Below are 21,576 nucleotides of genomic sequence, written 5' to 3' on the forward strand. Positions count from 1 at the left end.
AGTTAAAACTATAAAAAAGAGAATGTGGAATTATTTCTTTTGTCTGAGACACAGGAGAACTTAAGAGACTGCCTGCTGTAAGTAATATAATTTCATATAGCCACATTGCATATGAAGGATCCCAACAGTTAATATGGCTCATCTTTTTTATACTTTTCCAGATATTTAATTCATACTAGACAACCCATGACTCTCATTTATTTTATTTTTAGTTTTCACATTTCTGGACCACTATTTCCCTCTTTTCTTTTATATATAATGTAGCCTGGCACCCATTTCTCCACCCCTCGTGACCCTCAGCAGAAATCCAGTGAAGCCTCTTCCTCCTCCCCTTTGGCTGACCTATGGAATTCCCTACCACTTTGATGATTGGAGGGGGAATTAGGCCATGGACTGTGAGAAAAACTGCATCCCTGCTCCCCATCCTAGCATATTCCCAAGGGACCCCTCTCTCTAGGGAATAAAAGTGCAGGTATCCGAATTCCTCCCTCATCCTTCTCTTGCTGCCCATCACCGTTAAGAAATTTCAAATGTTGGCCTCTGTTCCAAAGCAGCCAATTGCCACTCAAGCATCAGGCCTTGCCACCAACCAATTTGGCACAGGGATTACATTGAAGTGGGAAAGCGGGTTGGGGATACACCTCTCCATCTTCCTTTCCCTTACACCCTGGGAGGTGCAATCAGAAATCATGACCACAGTGATGGTACAACAGCCCCAACTTTGCAAATAAAGCTGGTGTGAAGATGCCTGACATTTCAATCACGTCGGAGTAATGGATACCGAATTTTGGGCACATTCTTTAACTTCGTCCATTTGAGAAACTTTGATTCGAAACCTTTTGGGCCTGTGATGCACCATTTTCCCAATGGAAGGTTCTAAACAGGTGAGTTTTAGTAGTGTATTTCCATGATATTCTCAGGAGTCTTCTCCAATATGTTTTATCTCATACAAAGTTGGAAAAATGAGAATACAGATTAATTTAAAGATGCCCAAAGTATTGTCTTCAGCTTGGTCAAGAGCAGCTTAGAGATCACCCAACCATAACTGTGTCATTAACATATGGAATAATAATGAGCAGAATGAATACCAATGTCAGATTATCTCCCTTTCACCCTACCTGAAAGCCTGAACTATTGAGGCTAACTATTAACTGATTTGTCCTGGATAGTTATAGTTCATGATCCCCTTGGACAATTTAGAGTAAGAGTCTTCATGATGAATAGGGGAAAAGCCCAAAGTGTCTAGTGGATTCCCTCATTTCTAGAGACGGCTGTCTTTCCTGAAGGGTACAGGCTTAGCATCCCCATAAGTCCCGGACTGCATTTGAATTCATCACCTTGGGAAAATACTCAAAAAATGTCACTAATATTTCCTGGCAGAGAATAAATATTGCAAAAACAGAAAGTGAACTGAGATTGGTGCAACACTTACCAAACACTCTGCAAAAGGCAAATGCACACAACATTTATAGCAATAGACTTATATACCGCTTCATAGTACTTTACAGCCCCCTTTAAGAAGTTTAGAGAGTCAGCATATTGCCCCCAACAATCTGGGTCCTCATTTTACCCATCTCGGAAGGATGGAAGGCTGAGTCAACCTTGAGCCTGGTGAGATTAGATCTGCCAAACTGCTGGCAGCCGGTGATCAGCAGAAGTAACCTGCAATACTTCACTCTAACCACTGTGCTGCCACGGCTCATATCATTGCAACTACTATAGTAATCACAGTTTAATGTGTTTGCATGCTTTCAATGTCATACAAGGGCACTCTGATATGGCAGAGATGGGCCCAAGTAAGAAAATACATCCCACCGCAAGTCTGAAGACAGCAATACTTGTCTCATTCACTCCATATGTCACTTGTTATGCTAGGGAAAAGACAACTTCAGGCAGTTTGGATTAAATTCACAATCCCTTGCTTTCAGCCACGCCAGCTGATCCAAAGGAACTTCAGACAGAAAGAGGAATAATGGGGTGGCAAACTAAGACACCCAAAAGATCCAATTCAAGTTTCAAAATGGAGAGTGAAAGCTGGAGAGTTTCATACAGAAACCATGGAAGATATCAAACAATTATCTCTTATAGTGAACCGACAGCTAGAAGTTGAGCTCATTGTTTTCAAGGTTTTTCAAAGAACTCACAGAGAGGTCAAGGGAACACCTGTTGGCAAGTGTGTGATGAATGCCATCCACTTTGGCTGAAGGTAGTTGGACAACGTTAATAACACTGAACAGTGCATTAATGGCTTCCAGCTGAAAAACCTAACAACTCCTTGTGCGTGTACAACACAAAGACCAATAATTGGACCTTATAATTGTCACAGGCTGCAGTCCTAGGCTTATTTCCAATAAACTGACACTTTTTGGGAAATTACTATGTGATTTGTTAGGAAGAAAAATACAAAAAGCAACCCCAAATACAGAGGTTTCAAGCTGAACCATTAGAAGAACAACAGCCAAATTGTTATTTTATTCCATACTCCAACTTAAGCACTACACTGCCCCCCAATGGTAGTAAGAACTAATTCCCATCAAGAAGATTTTCATTTAATTCCCATCTAGCAAATTTGGAAAACTCAGCAGTGGGCACAGGATCGGGAAAGGGCTGCTTACATTCCAATTCCAAAGAAAGGCAATTCCAAAGAATGTTCAAACTATCACACCATTGCACTCATTTACATGCTAGTAAAGTTATACTCAAAATCCTACAAGCTAGACTCCAGCAGTATGTTGGATACCAAAACATGCAGGATTTCGAAGAGGCAGAGAAACTAGAGATCAAATTGATCATGGAAAAAGCTAGGGAGTTTCAGAAAAACATCTACTTCTGCTTCATTGACTATGCTAAAGCCTTTGATTGTGTGGATCATAACAAATTGTGGCAAGTTCTTAAAAAGATGGGAGTACCAGACAATCTTATTTGTCTCTTGAGAAACCTAGGCAGGTCAAGAAGCAACAGTGAGAACTGGACATGGAACCACTGAGTGGTTCAAAATTGGGAAAGGAGTCCGGCAAGGCTGTGTACTGTCCACCCTGCCTATTTAACTTACATGCAGAGCACATCATGAGAAAGGCGGGGCTAGATGAATCAAAAGTTGGAATTAGGATTTCCAGGAGAAATATCAACAACCTCAGATATGCAGATAATACCATTATAATGGCAGAAAGGGAAGAGGAACTAAAGAGCCTCTTGATGCGGGTGAATGAGGAAAGTGCAAAAGTTGGATTGAAACTCAACATTAAGAAAACTAAGATCATAGCATCCGGCCCTCTCAAATCCTGGCAAATAAATGGGGAAGAAATGGAGGTAGTGACCGATTTTATTTTCCTGGGCTCCAAGATCACCACAGATGGGGACCGCAGCCAAGAAATTAAAAGACACTTGCTCCTGGGGAGGAAAGCTATGGCAAATCTAGACAGCATACTAAAAAGCAGAGACATCACCCTGCCAACAAAAGTGCGTATAGTCAAGGCTATGGTTTTCCCAGTTGCAATGTATGGCTGTGAAAGTTGGACCATAAGAAAGGTTGAGCACCAAAGAAGTGAGGCCTTTGAACTAGGATGCTGGAGAAGACTCCTGTGAGTCCCTTGGATTGCAAGGCGATCAAACCGGTCAGTCCTAGAGGAGATCAACCCTGACTGCTCTTTAAAAGGCCAGATCCTGAAGAGGAAACTCAAATAATTTGACCACCTGATGAGAAGGAAGGACTCAATGGAGAAGAGCCTAATGCAAAAGAAGAAGGGAATGACAGAAAATGAGGTGGCTGGATGGAATCACTGAAGCAGTAGGCGTCAGCTTAAATGGACTCGAGGACTTTGCAACTAACAACAGTCAAGAAGACAAAAGGCCGATAAAAGAAATGTGCTTAGAAATCCATTTGTGAAGGAAAGTATGGAATGGAAACAGCCCAATTTAAATGGTGAGTTTCCTTTTCAGTATTCAGGTCAACACATGCTTGCTTACCTGTCCCAGGTAGGGACAGATACAGGGATAGACTGTATTACTCTTCATTAAAAAAATCCAGGTTAGTTTAATGATACAGAAGAAAGTTTATTATCCTAAGATGTTTGCATTGTATTCATTCTGTAATTTCTGTATGTATGTAGCATGTTGAATTTTGAGTGAGGCTCAAAGGCCTAATTAGAAAGGCAATCTTAATAGCTCAGGGAAACCTGCAAGATGAAAAAGGGAACAGCACAAAAGGCTCTCTCTGTAAGTTAAAAATGGTCCCTTGTGTATTTGCGTGCTCTTTATACAAAATCCCAAAAGCCCCATCAAATTGATGCTCATGCTAATTATTTATAAATTGAACAATATTTCCACTTTGTCATAATAAATCAATCCAAACCTAAATCCATCTCGTGATATTTAAAGCATATCAACAAACACAAACATGCACAAAGATGTTTGCAAAATGACTCAGCCAACCACCTTGAATTGGACCTGGAAGCAAACTGGCAAACAATGCAATTCACACAACAGTGGTTGTATGTGCCATCTAAGCACCCCCCAGAATTGTGCACGCTGCTGCATTCTGCACCTGTTGTAGCTTCCAAATGCTTTTCAAAGATAGCCCCATGTAGATATGTAGTGCATAAATGATTGCATGCCAGGGGCCTTAGGAGCCTATTGCTTCTAACTCAAGGTGTCTAACAGTAAACAGTAACACCTTTTTGTTTTTTAATTTTAGATGAAAAAGAATACTGGGAGAGTTAAGTGTGTATTTTTGTGTAATGAAACATTTAGTATCTGGCATCACTCACAAATGGCTTCCTCTTAAAAAAGATTTGAAAAGCAAGTTCTAAACTAAATAAATGCAAATTCTGAGTTGAATATCTGATCAGATGCATTTTATTTGAGGATTTGCTTGAGGATTTGGTTGCAGCTACTGAAAAACGAAGTAGCTATTGCAAGCCTGATGTTTCTTCCCATATCTTCTAGTATTTTTACTCACAGAATAAATTACTGACCTGAATAAAAGTACACCTGTAATTAAAAAGTGCTACCCTAACTCATTTTTAACTTTTTCCCCAGTAACTCCCTCCACTATTTTCTCTTATGCAGGGAACATTCTGGATTGATTTCAGTCACCTTCACTAACATTAGCACTTCATCGAACCAAATTGGATAAATCATATCATGACATCAAGCTCTTCCATAACCACTCACTGTCTGGATTTTCTATGAATAAGGAAGGAAAAGGCTTTCATATTAGGAAAATGGAGCTGAGACACCAGAATTGGAGCAATAATGGCAAGACTGAAAATATTAATACTGCTATATTTCCTTTTCTGGAAACTGTTTTCCAACAGCACAACTCTCTTGATTGAAAATAAAAAAAATGCAGAACACCTAGCTGACTGTTGTTATGGATTATACAGCTCATTCTATGTCAAACAAAAGCTTGACCCAGTCAATGTCCTGATTCTCACTCATCAAGTTGCTTCCAGAAAGCTTTCAATCAAGGCAACAAAATCCCTTAGTCTGGCTTGCTTTGCCTCTTTTGAGTGCTGCTGTTATCATTCCCCAGAAGATAGAGATGGGAGGTTCAATATTCCAAGACTGTATGTTTTTCCCCCTAGAAGTTCAGTAAATTGCCGTTTAAACCACAATGCACAACATTTTAGCAAATATCTTTATCCAAGATACAAAAATGGGATCATACAAAAATTCGTATTTTCCAGCCTTACTCCTTTCATTATACTACAGTACTACAGTATAAAAAGAAGTAGACACATACATATATACATTTTGTCAAAAGTTAACTATGAAAAGGAGAGTTTCAAAGATGGCTGGAAGAAACCAGCATAATTCTCAACCAGAATTTCCATTATTAAGACACAGGAAAATGACAGTGATGTATAATCCATGTTTGAAGAAGTTTTTGCCTCTGATATTCTCAATTAAACAGAGGACAGAGACTGTTACGATGGAGGACACAAATGCATATCAGAATATTGATAGCTCCCCTGTAATTCTGCAATTAAAATACTGAATTAATCGCTGCACTCCAAAGAAGTCCACATTATTTCAACTTCTCTGCCTTCTAGAACAATTAACAGTGCACAAAAACTTTTTTAAAATCAAATCCCCAGACAAGGGAGTTAAAATTCATGGCACTATTCTCTGCCACAAAGAAAAACAAACCCAGAGAGGAGTTGTGTGTCTTCTGAATGTTCTGCATTGGCTTAGAATCATAAATCATAAATAAAGTCTCTAGCAGTTTTCTTTTAAGAGTCATTGGCGTGACCAAAGAGCTTCACAGTGCCCGCTTCTCTACTGCTATCATATTTGCCGTCTTTATCATCACAAGCGTAGGCTAACAGCGGGTGTTTTGGATGCCAAGCGACTGTGAAGGTTGGGGACTCGCACTGTACTTCCCAGAGCTTCTCCCCTAAAAAACAAAGACACAATTAGATACTGCCTTTGGGACAAACTAACATAGCTCAGACCCTCTAGCCTTAGCTCATTATAGACAAAATGCAAATTAGGAAGTACTCTTGAATAAGTGTTTCTTTTATTCAGAATTATAAGGGCAGTTCAAACTGCCCCAGCTCTCAACAAGAAAACAGCAAGATTTTCAAAACACCTTCGAAGTGATGTCCCGGTGTTTGGAAGCCGTCGGGGTCTGGATGGGGGACAACAGACTCAAACTCAACCCCTCCAAGACCGAGTGGCTGTGGGTACCGGCACCTCGGTTCAGCCAGCTGACTCCATCGCTGGCCATAGGGGGCGAACAACTGTCCCCCGTGGAGCGGGCGCGCAATTTGGGCGTCCTCCTCGATGCCCGGCTGTCAATGGAGGACCATGTGGCAGCCGTGGCAAGGGGGGCGTTCCACCAGGTCCGCCTGGTGCGCCAATTGCGCCCCCTACTGGACCGGAGTGCCCTGCGCACGGTCACTCATGCGCTGGTGACGTCTCGCCTGGACTACTGCAATGCCCTCTACATGGGGCTTCCCTTGGGACGCATCCGGAGACTGCAGCTAGTTCAGAACGCAGCCGCGCGGGTTATTATGGGAAGTACACGTTACTCCCACGTAACACCTCTCCTGCGCGAGCTGCACTGGCTACCTGTGGCCTTTCAGGTGCGTTTCAAGGTATTGATCACCATCTTTAAAGCGCTCCATGGCATAGGACCTAGTTATCTGCAGGATCGCATCCTACCACACACGTCCCTGCGACCTATCCGCTCACACAGGGAGGGGCTCCTCCTGGTGCCGTCTGCTAGGCAATGCCAGCGGGCGACACCCAGGAGTAGATCCTTCTCTGTGATGGGCCCAACCCTCTGGAATGACCTCCCCCCAGACATTCGAACTACCACCGACCTCCGTTCCTTCCGGCAAAAGTTAAAGACTCACCTATTTCAATCAGCTGGCCTGGCACTTTCTTAGTTTTACCTCCCGGGGATTTATTTTATTTTAATTGGGTTTGGGGTTTTAATTGGGATGTTTTTAGGATTAGAATATATTTATTTCTTAGTACAGCCTATCTCCCCCTCCAAATGTATCTTAAATGTATTTTATTATTATGACTGATTTTATTTGTATTGACTGTACACCGCCCCGAGTCCCTTTCTGGGAGAGGGGCGGTCTAAAAATCTAAGAAATAAATAAATAAAATAAACCTTAAGACCTACAAGAATTTTCATATATTTCATAGATATTATGCCTAGATATTATACTAGCCTAAGCATAAAACTCTGCCAAATATACAGTATTTAAAATGACACCAAAAATCATACAAAGCAGAAGATTGGAAAAAATTAAGATGCATCAATGTGTACATATATTTTACTAGCCGTTCTTTAAAAAATGTCTTCATTCAGTTGATCTCTTCTAATAAAGGTTAAATTACCTTCCAGCTAGGCAGCAAGGAAGCAATACTCACCAGTTTCTACTTCAGCAATATCAATGAAGTGATCTTCAGAGGCTGAAGCCAGCATCTTGCCATCACAGCTAAAGCTCAAAGTCCTGACAGGCCAATCAAGTCTAAGATCAGGAAGCAGAGAAGGAAATAAGAGAAATAGACCGATTATAAGAGGCCAGAGAAGTGCCTTTGGGCACCACTAAACAGTCTACTTTGTCATTCTTAGAATCTAGTCTTTCAAAAGTAGAAATATTGCATTTGACCATGGAGATGTCATTTGAGTACAATAACTAATTTGTATCTCAATTATTAATAATGTTCTTTTAAAATTCTCTAAGATAGAGACCACAATACCTTGTAGTAACACATTTTGTGCTGTATGATTTTTGTCCTTAATCTACTACCAACCGGTTTTGTTGGATTACTCCTATTTCTCATATTATTAGACAGGAAAGGACAACTCTTAAAAATATAGAATAATACAGTTAGAAGGGACCTTGAAGGTCTTCTAGTCCAACCCCATTTAGGCAGAAAACTCTATACCACTTCAGACAAATGGTTATCCATTCTCTTCTTAAAAACTTCCAGTGTTGGAGCATTCACAACTTCTGAAGGCAAGCTGTTCCACTGATTAACTGTTCTGTCAGAAAATTTTTCCTTAGTTCTAGGTTGCTTCTCTCCTTGATTAGTTTCCACCCATTGCTTCTTGTCCTGCCCTCAGGTGCTTTGGAGAATAGCTTGACTCCCTCTTCTTTGTGGCAGCCGCTGAGATATTGGAACACTGCTATTGTGTCACCCTCTTGTCCTTCTTTTCATCAAACTAGACATACCCAATTCCAGCAACCGTTCTTCATATGTTTTAGCCTCCAGTCCCCTAATCATCTTTGTTGCTCTTCTCTGCACTCTGTCTAGAGTCTCCACATCTTTTTTACATCGTGGTGACCAAAACTGGATGCAATATTCCAAGCGTGACCTTACAAGGTATCACATATGCTGTACTTGTGCATTTCGTTTTTCTTACCTAAATGTAGAATCTTACTTTTTTCACCACTGAATTTCATTTTGTTAGATAGTGCCCAATGTTCAAGTCTGTCAAGATCCTTCTGTATCTTAAGCGTCTCTTCTGGAGTGTTGGCTATTCCTGCTAGCTTGGTGTGGTCTGCAAATTTGATGCGTTCCCCATCTACCCCCTTGTCCAAATCATTAATGAAAGTGTTGAAGAGTACTGGGGCTAAAGCAGAACCTTGGGCTATCCCATTGCATACTTCCCTCCACATAGAAGCAGTTCCATTGAGGAGTACATGTTGAATGCAGGTGGTGATACTGTCTAATCCACATTTTTCTATCTTATCAAGTAGTAGGTTATGGTCTATCTTATCAAATGCCTTACTGAAGTCCAAGTAAGTTATATCAATGCCATTCCTCTGGTGCACTAATTTTGTCACTTTGTCAAAGAATGCAATAATATTTGTCTGGCATGATCTGTTTGACAAACCCATGTTGGCTTCTGGTTATTACCTTGTTTGCTTCTAGGTAACTCTCACTAATTAGTAACTATACTACCTAATTTATATTAGATATAAATTAATAGTTTACTCATTTGCATCCTGATCTATTTTTTTTCCTAGGAGAAAATCCTTTACTTGACTGCGTACTGGAAATGTAATTACACTTTAATACAGGTGGTGTTCGACTTACAATTCATTTAATGACCATTCAAGTTACAACGGCACTGAAAAAAGTGACTTATGGCCATTTTTCACACTTACGACCATGGCAACATCCCCACGGTCATGTGATCAAAATTCAGGTGCTTGGCAACTGACTCATGTTTATGACGGTTGCAGTGTCCTGGGGACATGCGATCACTATTTGTGACTCTTGACAAGCAAAATCAATGGGGAAGGCAGCAGACTCACTTAACAACCATGTTACTACCTTAAGAACTGCAGTGATTCACTTAACAATTGTGGCAAGAAAAGTCATAAAATGGGGCAAAACTCATTTAACAAATGTCTCGCTTAACAACGTAAATTTTGGGCTCAATTTTGATCATAAATTGAGGACTACTTGAGCACTAAGATGGGACGTTCCTATTTATTTTTAATAATTCTTTCAGAATCTGTTTCCAAATTGTTTTAAATAGATTCTAAATTTAGATTTTAAATTGTTTGAAATATCCATTCTAAAAGACAAAACAGGATTTATTTTTTAATCAACTTACTACTGATACGATCTATACTATAAATCACAGCAGCAGGGAAAGAACAAGAATGGAATTTAAAAACTGTGATAAATTTTACATTGAATCTCTTCTTGCTTTCCATTTTTTCAGGATAAGTGTATCATCACAGATCCTAGGACAGGGGTGTCCAAACTTGAGAACTTTAAGACTTGTGGACTTCAACTCCTAGAATTCCCCAGCCAGCCATGGTGGCTGGGGAATTCTGGGAATTGAAGTCCACAAGTCTTAAAGTTCTCAAGTTTGGACACCCCTGCCCTAGGATATACTTCCATTATATATCATTGCCCTATACTGCATAGCTCACACATTGCACTATTGCATTTCTATAGTGCATCCTTCCAATTACTTTGCACTTAGCACAGTATTTTGATTATAAATATGTTTCATTCTATTAATCTTAGAAAAGTTCCATTTATTTATCTACAAGCCTGACATCTGGAAAAGCTTTTAATACAACTCACCTAGAAAAACATCGTACACATACCAGCTCATCCACATCCCAGAGGCTAACCAAGGCATCAGCACTTCCAGTAGCAAAATACTTGCCTGTTGGATCAAACTTGATACAAATGCAATTTGAGGGGTGCGCATTAATGGACTGAATGGGTTTCAGCTCTGGGTAACTGCAGAAAAGAAATAAAAACAGTTTATTAAATGCACATAAAATTCACTAACTAGGACATACCCTGAAGTCTTGTTTAGCAATCTCTAAAAGTAAGGCAGGCTCCTTATTATATACCAGGAATCACAAGCTGCAGAGTTGAATAGCAAGCCTTACTTTACTTTAGCACCGAATAAGCAAATATAAAAGAAAGTGCATGGACCCTTTAATACATTTTTAAAAATTAAACAAAGGCAGAAAAGTTTGTAGCTCATAAAGATTTATGCTACATCAATAGAAGGATCTTTAAGATACCAGAAGATTCTGTTCATTTTGCTGCAAAAAGTATGTCTATCCTAATCTGTGAGGACTGCTAAAAGGCCAAGAAAATTGAGATATTTTAAAAAGAAGGGACGTTGCTTCATGGTTTGCACACATAGGAAATGAGAACACACGGGACAATAGTCACCCTTATTTAAGTCAGTTCAAATACAAGAAGGAAATTTGTTTCAGCATAATAAAGATCTAAGCAGACCCTAATAGTGAAATTCCTCTTCTGCTAGCAAATCTGGTGTCTGAATCTGGATCTGAGCTCATATGCCAATATTCCTCACCCGGTTAAGTGATAAACTGGTTAAAAAGAGAATAGAATATGATGCTTTTTATTTAGTTTATTTTATTTAAAATACTTGCCTAGTAGTTCTTCATTGGAACACCTTTCACTAGTGTCAAAATGGAGCAGAGAATTGAAATAAAAATCCCTACTTGACCACACAGCTCACTGAGTGATTTCAACTCCAGAGCCTCTCAGAATATTGCTGAGAAAACAAGGAGATATCTCCATGTGTGCTATCTCACATTCCTTGAAGAGCAATTAAAAATTAATTAACTAACTGAAGAAAGAAAAATGTGGCAGTGGCCACCATTAAGAGGTGAAGAATTAAATTCACGATACCTTGGATCTTAATATTAGTACAGCGGGAACAATGAATGGGACAGAAAGAACTCTTATGAGGAAACACTATTTAGAGATATCCATGAAAATGGAATAATATTTTATATTACTGTTGGGTTCTTGGTACTCTCTGAGTTTGATTGTTTTCTACCAAGCCAGCATGCAAGGAAACAGCCAAGCCCAGAGAGCGCCAACAACTCAACAGTTCAACCTATGCTATATATATTGTCTTCTATTTGCTTTACATTTTACGACCCTGAAATGAGAAGATACTGCAAAAAGCTTTACAGATGCTAATAATATCACTGCAATCCTGATATAAGCTCCAATTAGAAGCAAAAATGGAAGGCAGAACAAAGAAAAAATATCTATAAACAAGGCTGCTTCTATGTCAAAGGCAAATATGCTTTCCCATCATGACTTAGATTAAACGACAGGACAGCCAACTCACTAGCTGTCCTTCCTGGTAAAGGCCATAGAGAAGGTACCTGAGGATGTTGATGCATCCGTTGCCATTGGTGAGGAAAAACATGTTGTTGTCATTGTTCCAAGATATCTCATTCACCTCAAACTTGAATTGCTCTTCAGCTTTGGACCGATGTGTCTTAGCATCAATGAATGTGACAACATCATCTTTATTCCCTACTGCAATAGTCTGGCCATCAGGGCTCCAGCAGATGTTAATGTTTTCCCCTGTAAAGGAGAAAAGGGGAAAACAAACCTTCTGATTTACTGATTTCAGCAAGAACAATTTACACAGGCTTTTGTATTTGTAAAGCAAGGATGATAGAAAATATAACTTTATAATACAATTACCGCGTTTCCCCGAAAATACGCCAGGGGCTTATTTTCTTTTGCCCCACGAAATATGCCCTTGGGTTTATTATCAGGGAGGGCTTATTGTTTTGGGGCTGCCGGGCGGCTGCTCCCTTGTGAACTGGCTCCCGAAGAGCCGGGCACAGCCTCAGCGGCGAAGCAGCCATGAGGTAACCATGCTCACGAGCAGCCGCCCGGCAAATCCCCTCTCCAGCTGGGAAGAGCGCCATTCACTGACCTAGGGGGTAATCCCTAAGGTGCCAAGCCATGTGGCGCTCTGCCCGCCCTCCAGCTCCCGCGGCTTTGCACATTCGGGATACCCCCTAGGTCAGTGCATGGAGCTCTGCCCGGCTGGAGAAGTGGGTTGCGCGAGCGCCTGTTCCGCCCGCAGCTTCACCAAGCACTTGCGCAGCTCTCCCAGGCCACCGCCGCTGGCTGCTGCTGCCCGCCACTGCCCGCCGCCCCCCCGTTCCGCTCCGCGCATAACTTCCAAATCCAAAATTCGGGGCCGAGTGTTCCAGCATCGGCCGCTCTAGGAGTGCTCTCTATGGTTGGCCGGCTGCTGGAAGACTCTCTGTCCGGCAGCCAGCCCACCATAGAGAGCACTCCTAGAGCGGCCGATGCTGGAACACTCGGCCCCGAATTTTGGATTTGGAAGTTATGCGCGGAGCGGAACGGGGCGGCGGCGGGCAGTGGCGGGCAGCAGCAGCCAGCGGCGGTGGCCTGGGAGAGCTGCACAAGTGCTTGGTGAAGCTGCGGGCGGAACAGGCGCTCGCGCAACCCACTTCTCCAGCCGGGCAGAGCTCCATGCACTGACCTAGGGGGTATCCCGAATGTGCAAAGCCGCGGGAGCTGGAGGGCGGGCAGAGCGCCACATGGCTTGGCACCTTAGGGATTACCCCCTAGGTCAGTGAATGGCGCTCTTCCCAGCTGGAGAGGGGATTTGCCGGGCGGCTGCTCGTGAGCATGGTTACTTCATGGCTGCTTTGCCCCTGAGGCTGTGCCCGGCTCTTCGGGAGCCAGTTCACAAGGGAGCAGCCGCCCGGCAACTCTCCCCTTCGGCCAGGCAGAACGCCACTCCCCAACCTAGCGGTATCCCGAAGGCGGCAAGCAATGTGAGCGCTCCCCCCCTGGCTCCTGCGACTTGGCACTTTCGGAATAACGCTAGGTCAGTGAGCGGTGCTCTGCCTGGCCGGAGGGGGGGTTTATTTTCTGGGGTGGGCTTATATTTTTGCCCACGCGAAAAATGTGGCATGGGTTTAGTTTCGGGACAGGTTGTATTTTCGGGGAAACACGGTAGTAACTAACTATTATAAGACTGCATTTCAGATTTGGCCATGCCCATTTATCTGAAGAGAAAATAAAGAGAATGATTTGGTCAAATACCATAAAGAACAAGTTGTTTCTCCGTTAAAAGCAACATTTATTAAAATCGTGTTCATAGATATAGTGGTCACTTTATATGATGATCAGGAAGCAACAGAATTCAATATGTAATTTTGCCCCCAAGATCTCTTATTTAACTAAGAAGAAAAATACCTTTTGTATTCACTGTGTCAATGCACTTAGTGGTTCGAACATCCCATATACGAATGGTTTTATCACCAGATGCTGTAACAAATAGATCTGGGTTACTAGGATGCCAACACAACTGATCCACACTGTCTCCATGACCACGGTAATTGTTTTCCTTGACCTGAAGGGCAAAAAAATGCAAAAATCTTCAACAAACTCTTCTGGCCCTTCACAATCATTTTATCACATACACTTCATCATAACCTAAATGCCACTATAGATAGTTGACTGTGCAGGATTTGATTCAAGAATTCTCTATATGCACTTTGACAGAATTATAGAAGAACAGTTGCAGTAGTGGGTTTCGGCTCCCATTGCAACCGGTACGCTGCAACGGGAGCCGGGCAGGCACCACGGGCACAAATGCTGCGCACGCATTCGTACCCACCTGCGACGCTCCAGCTGCTCGGCGGAGCATTGTGTAGGCACTGTACACTACGCGCGCATGCACAGATGCCCCGTTTCCTTTAAATACAGGTAAGGAACGAGGGCGGGCAGGCAAGCGAGCAAGCCTTCCAAAGCACTGCTCTGGTAGGGTGGCTGCTTCCGGCAGGCACCGATATGCGCGTACCGAGGTGTACCGTCTGCAACCCACCACTGACCAGTTGACTAAATAAGGTAGAAGGTACTTCCAGTACCTTGCCCTACATTCTTCCTCTGTAAATAACCTTTCTCATACGATTTAAAGATAACAATTATTTTAGTTTACTGATATTAATATGTAAGTGTCTTGTAGTCACCTTCTAGGATGGTTTTTCAGCTTCCCGATTTATTCTAATCCAAATGCAGAAGAATTATATTTTAAAAGTATCTCAAAATCAAAGATATAAATATTAGATCAATGAACTGGAAACAAACATGCTAGAAAGTGAATATTGGTAACAACAAATCTGCAAGAAATATCAGCTATCATTTTTTAAATCCTATAAGGTATTTCTGAAGTGCTACTTGTGCTTTATAAACGGTATAGAAAATAGAGCAATGGCCAAAAAAAATTAAAAGCATCCATTTTTATTTCAATACTAAAAAGAGTACTCTTTATTAAAGAGTACTCAAAATTAATAAACAATTGTCTTTAATATCACATATCAATTTTTAAAAAGGATTTCACAATCCATATTGCAACCATATTATGGAACAAGAGCTAACAGATCAACAACCTGAATTCAGAAGAAGGAATCACTTTGCTAGTATCCATAGATAGTGGATCAAATTGCTGATATATAAGGATAGTGTCAAAATCAAGAGTGTTTTAAAAGATATGTTGTTTTTTTGCTCTATTGATTATATTAATATTTTTGACTATCGGAAACTCTGAACAGTCCTTAAGATTATGTATTCATAGGTATATTTGGTCATTTTATATGATAGTCAGGAAACAACACTTAGAATTAAATATGAAGTAATTAAATTGTTCAAAATTGGGAAAGAACTGTGTCAAGCCTGTAATCTGTCATCTTATTCATTTAACACAGGCAAACTATATTATGAGAAATGTTGGAACAGAGGAAATAGAAATCAAAATTAAACTGTAGGAACATTAAACACCACAGATGTTGATGGCCGAAAAAAATGAAGACTCAAGGAATCACTTTTTGAAAGTGAAAAAAAAAAATAGAAAAGCTGGTCTGCTGCCCAATATTGAAATAAATTAAGCTGATGTCAACACAGAAATACAAATAAACGGAAGAGAAGTTGATACTGACTTTAACTCCCTGGGCTCAAAAAACTCACAGGGATGGTGACTGTAGCCATGAAATGAAAATATGTCTGCTGCTTGGTAGAAAACGGATCCAGATAAACTTTTGATATGAAAGTTATCACACTGATAATACAGATATGTACGGTCAAGAGCATGTTTTTGTAACATATGGTCATGAAAGGTGGGGGGAATTGAGGCTTTTCAAGAAGCAACACTGGAGAAAACTGTTGAGAATCCCATCCCCCTCCACAAATCTTTTAATAACCGAAGTAAAATTATAGAGCTCAGCAGAGCAGTATGAATACTATTAGTAATACTAATACTACTCAGCAGAATAGCATACTATAACAATGCAGCTGATGTTTTTTTGAATATGTAACCTAAAGGGATCACTATAGAAAAGGAGCCCGACCCTTGGTAAAAACCAAATGTCACCCAAAAGCGGGAAGAAGCAACTGTCAGCGATGACCCAAGCAAGGAGTTTTATGAACTCAAGAGAAGACTTGATCGATATGGACAAAATGATCTGCATCCGTTACCAACATCCGGAAGCCACCAACCAATGGAACCAAAGCGAGTCCCAACGAATTATTGGCCAAGTGTGATTGGACACACAAGGAATTTGTCTTTAGTGCCAATGCTCTCAAGTGTACATAAGGAGAATTAAAAAAATACATTCATTAAGAGTAAAAAGATACAACACTTAGTGATAGTCAAGGTTACTAATAAGCTATCAAATCATACAGAGGCAGAGTCGAAAAATACTATAAAATGTAGAAGTTAATTTGCTTATATGTTGCAACTTGCTTATAGGAAAGAAACCAATAATGACCTATGTACTAGATAATTCCTGTAACCGAACATATGGCATGTGCAAGGGATGTGGACCAAATGTAACAGATAGTGTAAGATAAGGCCCGTATATGGAACTGTAGCAAATTCATCAGTTATTGAACTTCTCTCTTGTTGAACTTCTCCTTTCCCTACGTTTTGCACTGATAAAAAGCTAACGAAGGCAAGTATTGGGTAAGGAGTAATCCCTCCCTGTAACCAGGGACGGAGGAGAGGACTGATCACCCTCTCTTTAAGTAAAGGTGGGAGGATTGTTGAGAGTGTTTTGATGTGAAAGGCTACTGCGGTTCCCAAAGATGACTGTGGGTATCCAGCGCCCTGGGCCAGTAAGAAGTGAGTGGCGTTCGCAGTTCCCACCGGAGACCGTGTCGATCCAGCTTCCTGGGTCGGACGTGGAAGTGAGAAATAAAATTCTTGGTGTTATCTCAAGAGGAAGGACCCCTCTACTTTCCTCTCAAAACCCTATTCCCTATTGTCTTGTCTGGTATCCTGGGAGGATCATGGGAGGGGGGTGGCAGCGTGCCCCTTACTCCGTTGGAATGCATGTTTAAGAATTTTAAGATAGCTTATGTGTCTCAGGACTACGGCATTAAGTGGAGTAGGCATAGGTTGAGAACCTTCTGTGAGGTAGACTGGACAGATTTTAAAGTAGGCTGGCCTGATAAAGGAACTTTAGATCCCTCTGTCGCTGTATGGGTGCATCAGATAGTGTTTCACCCCACACTAGAGCACCCAGACCAAGCTCCCTATATCGATGTGTGGCTCAACTTAGCCCAAAGACCTCCATCTTGGATCCAAAAGTGCAAAACAGACCAATGTAGGCTCCTTGCATCACGTACTTTAGCACCCCGAAAGGGAAAAAGAGCCATTCCAGTCCTACCCAGATGCCCAGAAGAACTACCGCATCCGCCGCCATATGCACACACACCCCACGGATTAAGAAGAGCCTCTCTGCCATCGGCTTCCACAGATAGGGGGAGCCCTTCAACGTCCTCAGGGGCTATGTGGCGCCTAGACATGATGTCCCCCATGTTAAAAAGGCCCGAAGATAGGAAGAGCCAAGGTCCAGCCATAAGCCAACCAGATGCACTGGATTGGTCGGTCCAAGCTGGTCCATCGCCAAGAAACACTGGCCTGGAGGCCGAGACAGAGGTGGAACAGGAGGACAACATATTCGGGGCAATAGGGGGATCATCAACAGAGGGCAGAGAGGGAGAGGGACCAAAAGCCGATTGAACTAGGGCAAAGACCAAACAAATGTCTTTGACTGTCCCCCTTAGACAGATCGACCAACTGGTCATCGATAAGGACGATCCAACAAACACGGCCACCGCTCCCTTATTTCAACAAGTACCTTTTACTATATCAGATCTCTTTAATTGGAAATTCCATTATGGCTCCTTTAGCGAAAAACCTGAATGGATCTCCAACAGTTGATGAGAACCCTGTTCAATCCGGAAGAAAGGGAAAAGATAGGATTGCAGTGTCAAAGATTGTGAAGCCCGACCTACCCCAAGGTCGCAATCTCGAGAACCATGTTGAGGAACGCTACCCCTCAAAGGGCCCCTTATGGAGTCCTTATGATAATCTACGGACAATTGAGAGCTATCAACATCTGGTAGTGCGTGCAGTGCGTGCGGCAGGAAAACCAGCTGTTAACATGTCTAAACCTTCCCTGGTGATGCAAGAAGCCACCAAGAGTCCAGAAGCCTTTTATACTAGGTTGCTGGAAGCATACCAAATGTATACCTCTATTGATCCCACGGCGCCAGAAAATGCTCAAATGCTTACCATGACCTTCATCTCACAAAGTGCCCCAGATATACGGAAAAAGTTACAAAAATTAGAGGGAGCCCTGGGAAAGCCGATGAGTGCATTGATGGAGGTGGCTAGGAAAACCTTTGTTAATAGGGACAAGGTGGAGGAGAGGAAACAAGATCAGAGGATGCAGAAAAAGGCTGAACTATTGGCTGCCGCTATGATGGGGGCGCCAAGAAACCGGGGAGATGGCAGAGGTAGAGGTTTAGGACGTAACCAGTGCGCCATATGTAGGAAGGAAGGGCACTTGGAAGGGTGAATGCCCAGAAAGGGATAAGGAGAAGACCGAAGGGGTGAGCTTGAGGAGAACTATAGAAGTGGCAGAGGAAGAGGACAGGGAGGTAGAGGACGAAGAGAAGGATTTTTAAGAAACACCCCCCCCCCCCACAGGCTGGCGGAAGTGGAGGAATGGGACTGAGGCCGACCGGCTTCAGCCCGCCTCCTGGAACCTGTGGTCAGCCTAACAATGGGAGGCAAGCCTATCCCCTTCCTTGTGGATACTGGGGCTACTCGATCACAAGTGGGGAGAAATGGATGGATGGATGGATGGATGGATGGATGGATGGATGGATGGATGGAAGGAAGGAAGGAAGGAAGGAAGGAAGGAAGGAAGGAAGGAAGGAAGGAAGGAAGGAAGGAAGGAAGAATAGTAATGCAGTCTTAGTAGATAATTTGACAGTGTTGTGGGAATTAGTTGTTAAGCAGAGGGATGGCATTCGAGGAAAAACTCAGGTTGGGTTTCAAACCGTTATTGTTGACCTTTTCAAAAAAAAAAACGGGGGGGGGGAGCTCCAATTCCCACACCGGCGTCGGAGAGTCCAATAATAAAGCTCCCCAGCCGCTGCTGGCGTTTCTTCCCACTCCTCCGTCCCTGCACTCACCAGCCGGTCTTTATCCAGCACGAAGACGCTGGCGGTCTTGTCGAAAGAGCCGGAGGCCAGGCGGTGGCCGCAGCAGCTCCAGGCCACCGAGTGGACCTTGGCCCCGTGCGCGGGGAATTCGCGGCTCCGCGTGTTAGCCCGGAACTTCTCCTGCATGTCCTTCACGTAAGGAGAAACAGCCATGGCAGCCCAACCTGGCTCAAGCCAGCAGAACACACACACACCCCTCCCGCCGCCGCTGCCGAACCACTTTCCTTCCGAGTTGCAAAGGTTCTACTTCCGGTACGTTATTCATATAGGCAAGAGGTGGGCGGGGGGGAAGAGTCTGTTGAGGAACGTGTTTCTGAGCGCCGTAGAGCTATAAAAGTTCAGAGGCGTTCTTTACCACCGAAACGCGCTTTTACTAGTATCGCTTGGCATCTCTTCGATGCATTCATTTATCTGAGTGGTGAAACTTTCTCTTCGTTGATTCTCGGGAAGGCGAGCTGTGGTTTCTAAAGGAAGAACGTCAGCTCGTTTAACGGGGGAAAAAAATAAAATGCCGTATTTTACAATAAAATTTAAAAGGCACAGCGAGAGACTATTTAAAAAAGCGTTTTATACCTGCTACTCAACCTAATTAATGCCGCCCTGCTTATAGAGAAAGTTTCGTTTACTTGCTGTTTCCCTGTCAGACAGTATCAGAAAAAGAGAACTTGGTGTCAGATCCCAGAATACGTTTAAGCCCACAAAGAGAGCCAAAATAAGAATTTAAAACAGAAGCTTGAGAAAGAATCGGCATTTAATCTTTGGTCAAAGTTTAGAAAGCTGGATACACCGTTTCAGACATATAGAAGAAGATATGCGAGGAAATGCCATACACTTCAGAAAACTAACTCCTTTAGACTCAGATACTGTTCAGATACCAGTTAAACCCATTCCGGCCTCTTAATTAGGTTTGTGTATTTCCTGCAAAAGGATAGAAGCCTTCTCATTAGCGTTATCAGCTCATCTCTTCCTTTGTTCTCACAATTAGCCACTTGGCCCAGATCAAAGGTGTAAGTGTTAGCAGCTCCAACCTGTAGGCAGGAGAGAAAAATGATTGATAGATCAAGTACCAGGAACATACGGTACTTTTCAGAGGCCTAATACAGCAGGAAGTTAGTTATAGGAAACAAAGGCATAATGTGGCATATTTTTGCTACAAATCCAAAGGCATAATATGTGTGTGTGTGTGTGTGTGTGTGTGTGTGTGTGTGTGTGTGTGTGTTACAGGAAACAAATATTTATAGAATAACAAATTTCTACTAATTCTAGTATTCCAGTATGTTATACTCTTATTACAATTTCTCTTCAGTGGGAAGTTGGGTCCATTCACCAAAAATAGATGCTCTTTAACTGAAACAATGTTGGTTTCAAAGCCATCGAAACCTCAAAAATCTGTGCCTGTGCAGGAAAGTCAAAAGGAAAATAAATGAAAAATATTGCAAGATTTTCAAGAAACATCTACGGAAGTGAGCAGTTCACCGGACTTAATTTCCAAGCATTGATGTATGCTTGGAAGCAGGAGTGAAATTCAGCAGGTTCTGACAGGTTCTGGAAAACCGGTAGCGGAAATTTTGAGTAGTTCGGAGAACCAGCAAATACCACCTCTGGCTGGCCCCAGAGTGGGGTGGGAATGGAAATTCTGCAGTATCCTTCCCCTGGAGTGGGGTGGGAATGGTGATTTTGCAGTATCTTTCCCCTGCCACACCCACCAAGCCACGTCCACAGAATCGGTAGTAAAAAAAATTGAATTTCACCACTGCTTGGAAGCCATATAAGTCTGATTCATTTGGCACCCTGCCAAAATGAAAAAAGTTAGGGTGCAGAAGTTTGAGATTATTGAAATAGCAATCTTTGACGTGACCAGGGTATCCTTTTAGGAAAATCCATGCTTTTGAAAGGTTTTCTTGTTCTCAAACTGCAGTTCTTCTCAGCATTCTAAGGCAAGAGCTATATTTGTTCAATTGCTTGTTGTGCAATTTTTGTAATATAGACAAAAACTCTCTCCTTTGTCACCCTTACTGTTATACAAGGTAACTAAGAAAACAGTATCGTGGAATCAGTAATATCATCTGATTTTCTACTCCAAAGCAACCCCAAAGCCATTCTAAAGTTTCCCACCAAATCTTGCTTCCAGACTAGCTTATAAATATTTGGTGCTGCTATTTTGTTTAAATTGGATATACAAGTAATATGTTTATAACCTCAGTGAAATAGTGTGCTGTTGCTTAACATACC

General features: G+C 42.2%; 1 protein-coding gene across 1 annotated transcript; it reads right to left on the bottom strand.

Annotated features, from left to right (window-relative positions):
- Window positions 1-5,624: 5,624 nt before the first annotated feature.
- Window positions 5,625-19,614, bottom strand: THOC3 (THO complex subunit 3). Its single transcript, XM_081934251.1, has 6 exons — window positions 19,315-19,614; window positions 14,026-14,182; window positions 12,159-12,363; window positions 10,576-10,737; window positions 7,891-7,991; window positions 5,625-6,397 (listed from the first exon to the last, which is right to left on the bottom strand). Exons 1-6 carry the CDS (start codon window positions 19,495-19,497, stop codon window positions 6,234-6,236), a joined length of 972 nt encoding a protein of 323 aa, XP_081790377.1. The 5' UTR covers window positions 19,498-19,614; the 3' UTR covers window positions 5,625-6,233.
- Between the last annotated feature and the right edge of the window lie 1,962 nt (window positions 19,615-21,576).

The sequence above is a fragment of the Natrix helvetica genome, assembly GCF_964273705.1.
Source record: "Natrix helvetica genome assembly, chromosome: 1".
In the NCBI taxonomy this organism is placed as follows: Eukaryota; Metazoa; Chordata; class Lepidosauria; order Squamata; family Natricidae; genus Natrix; species Natrix helvetica.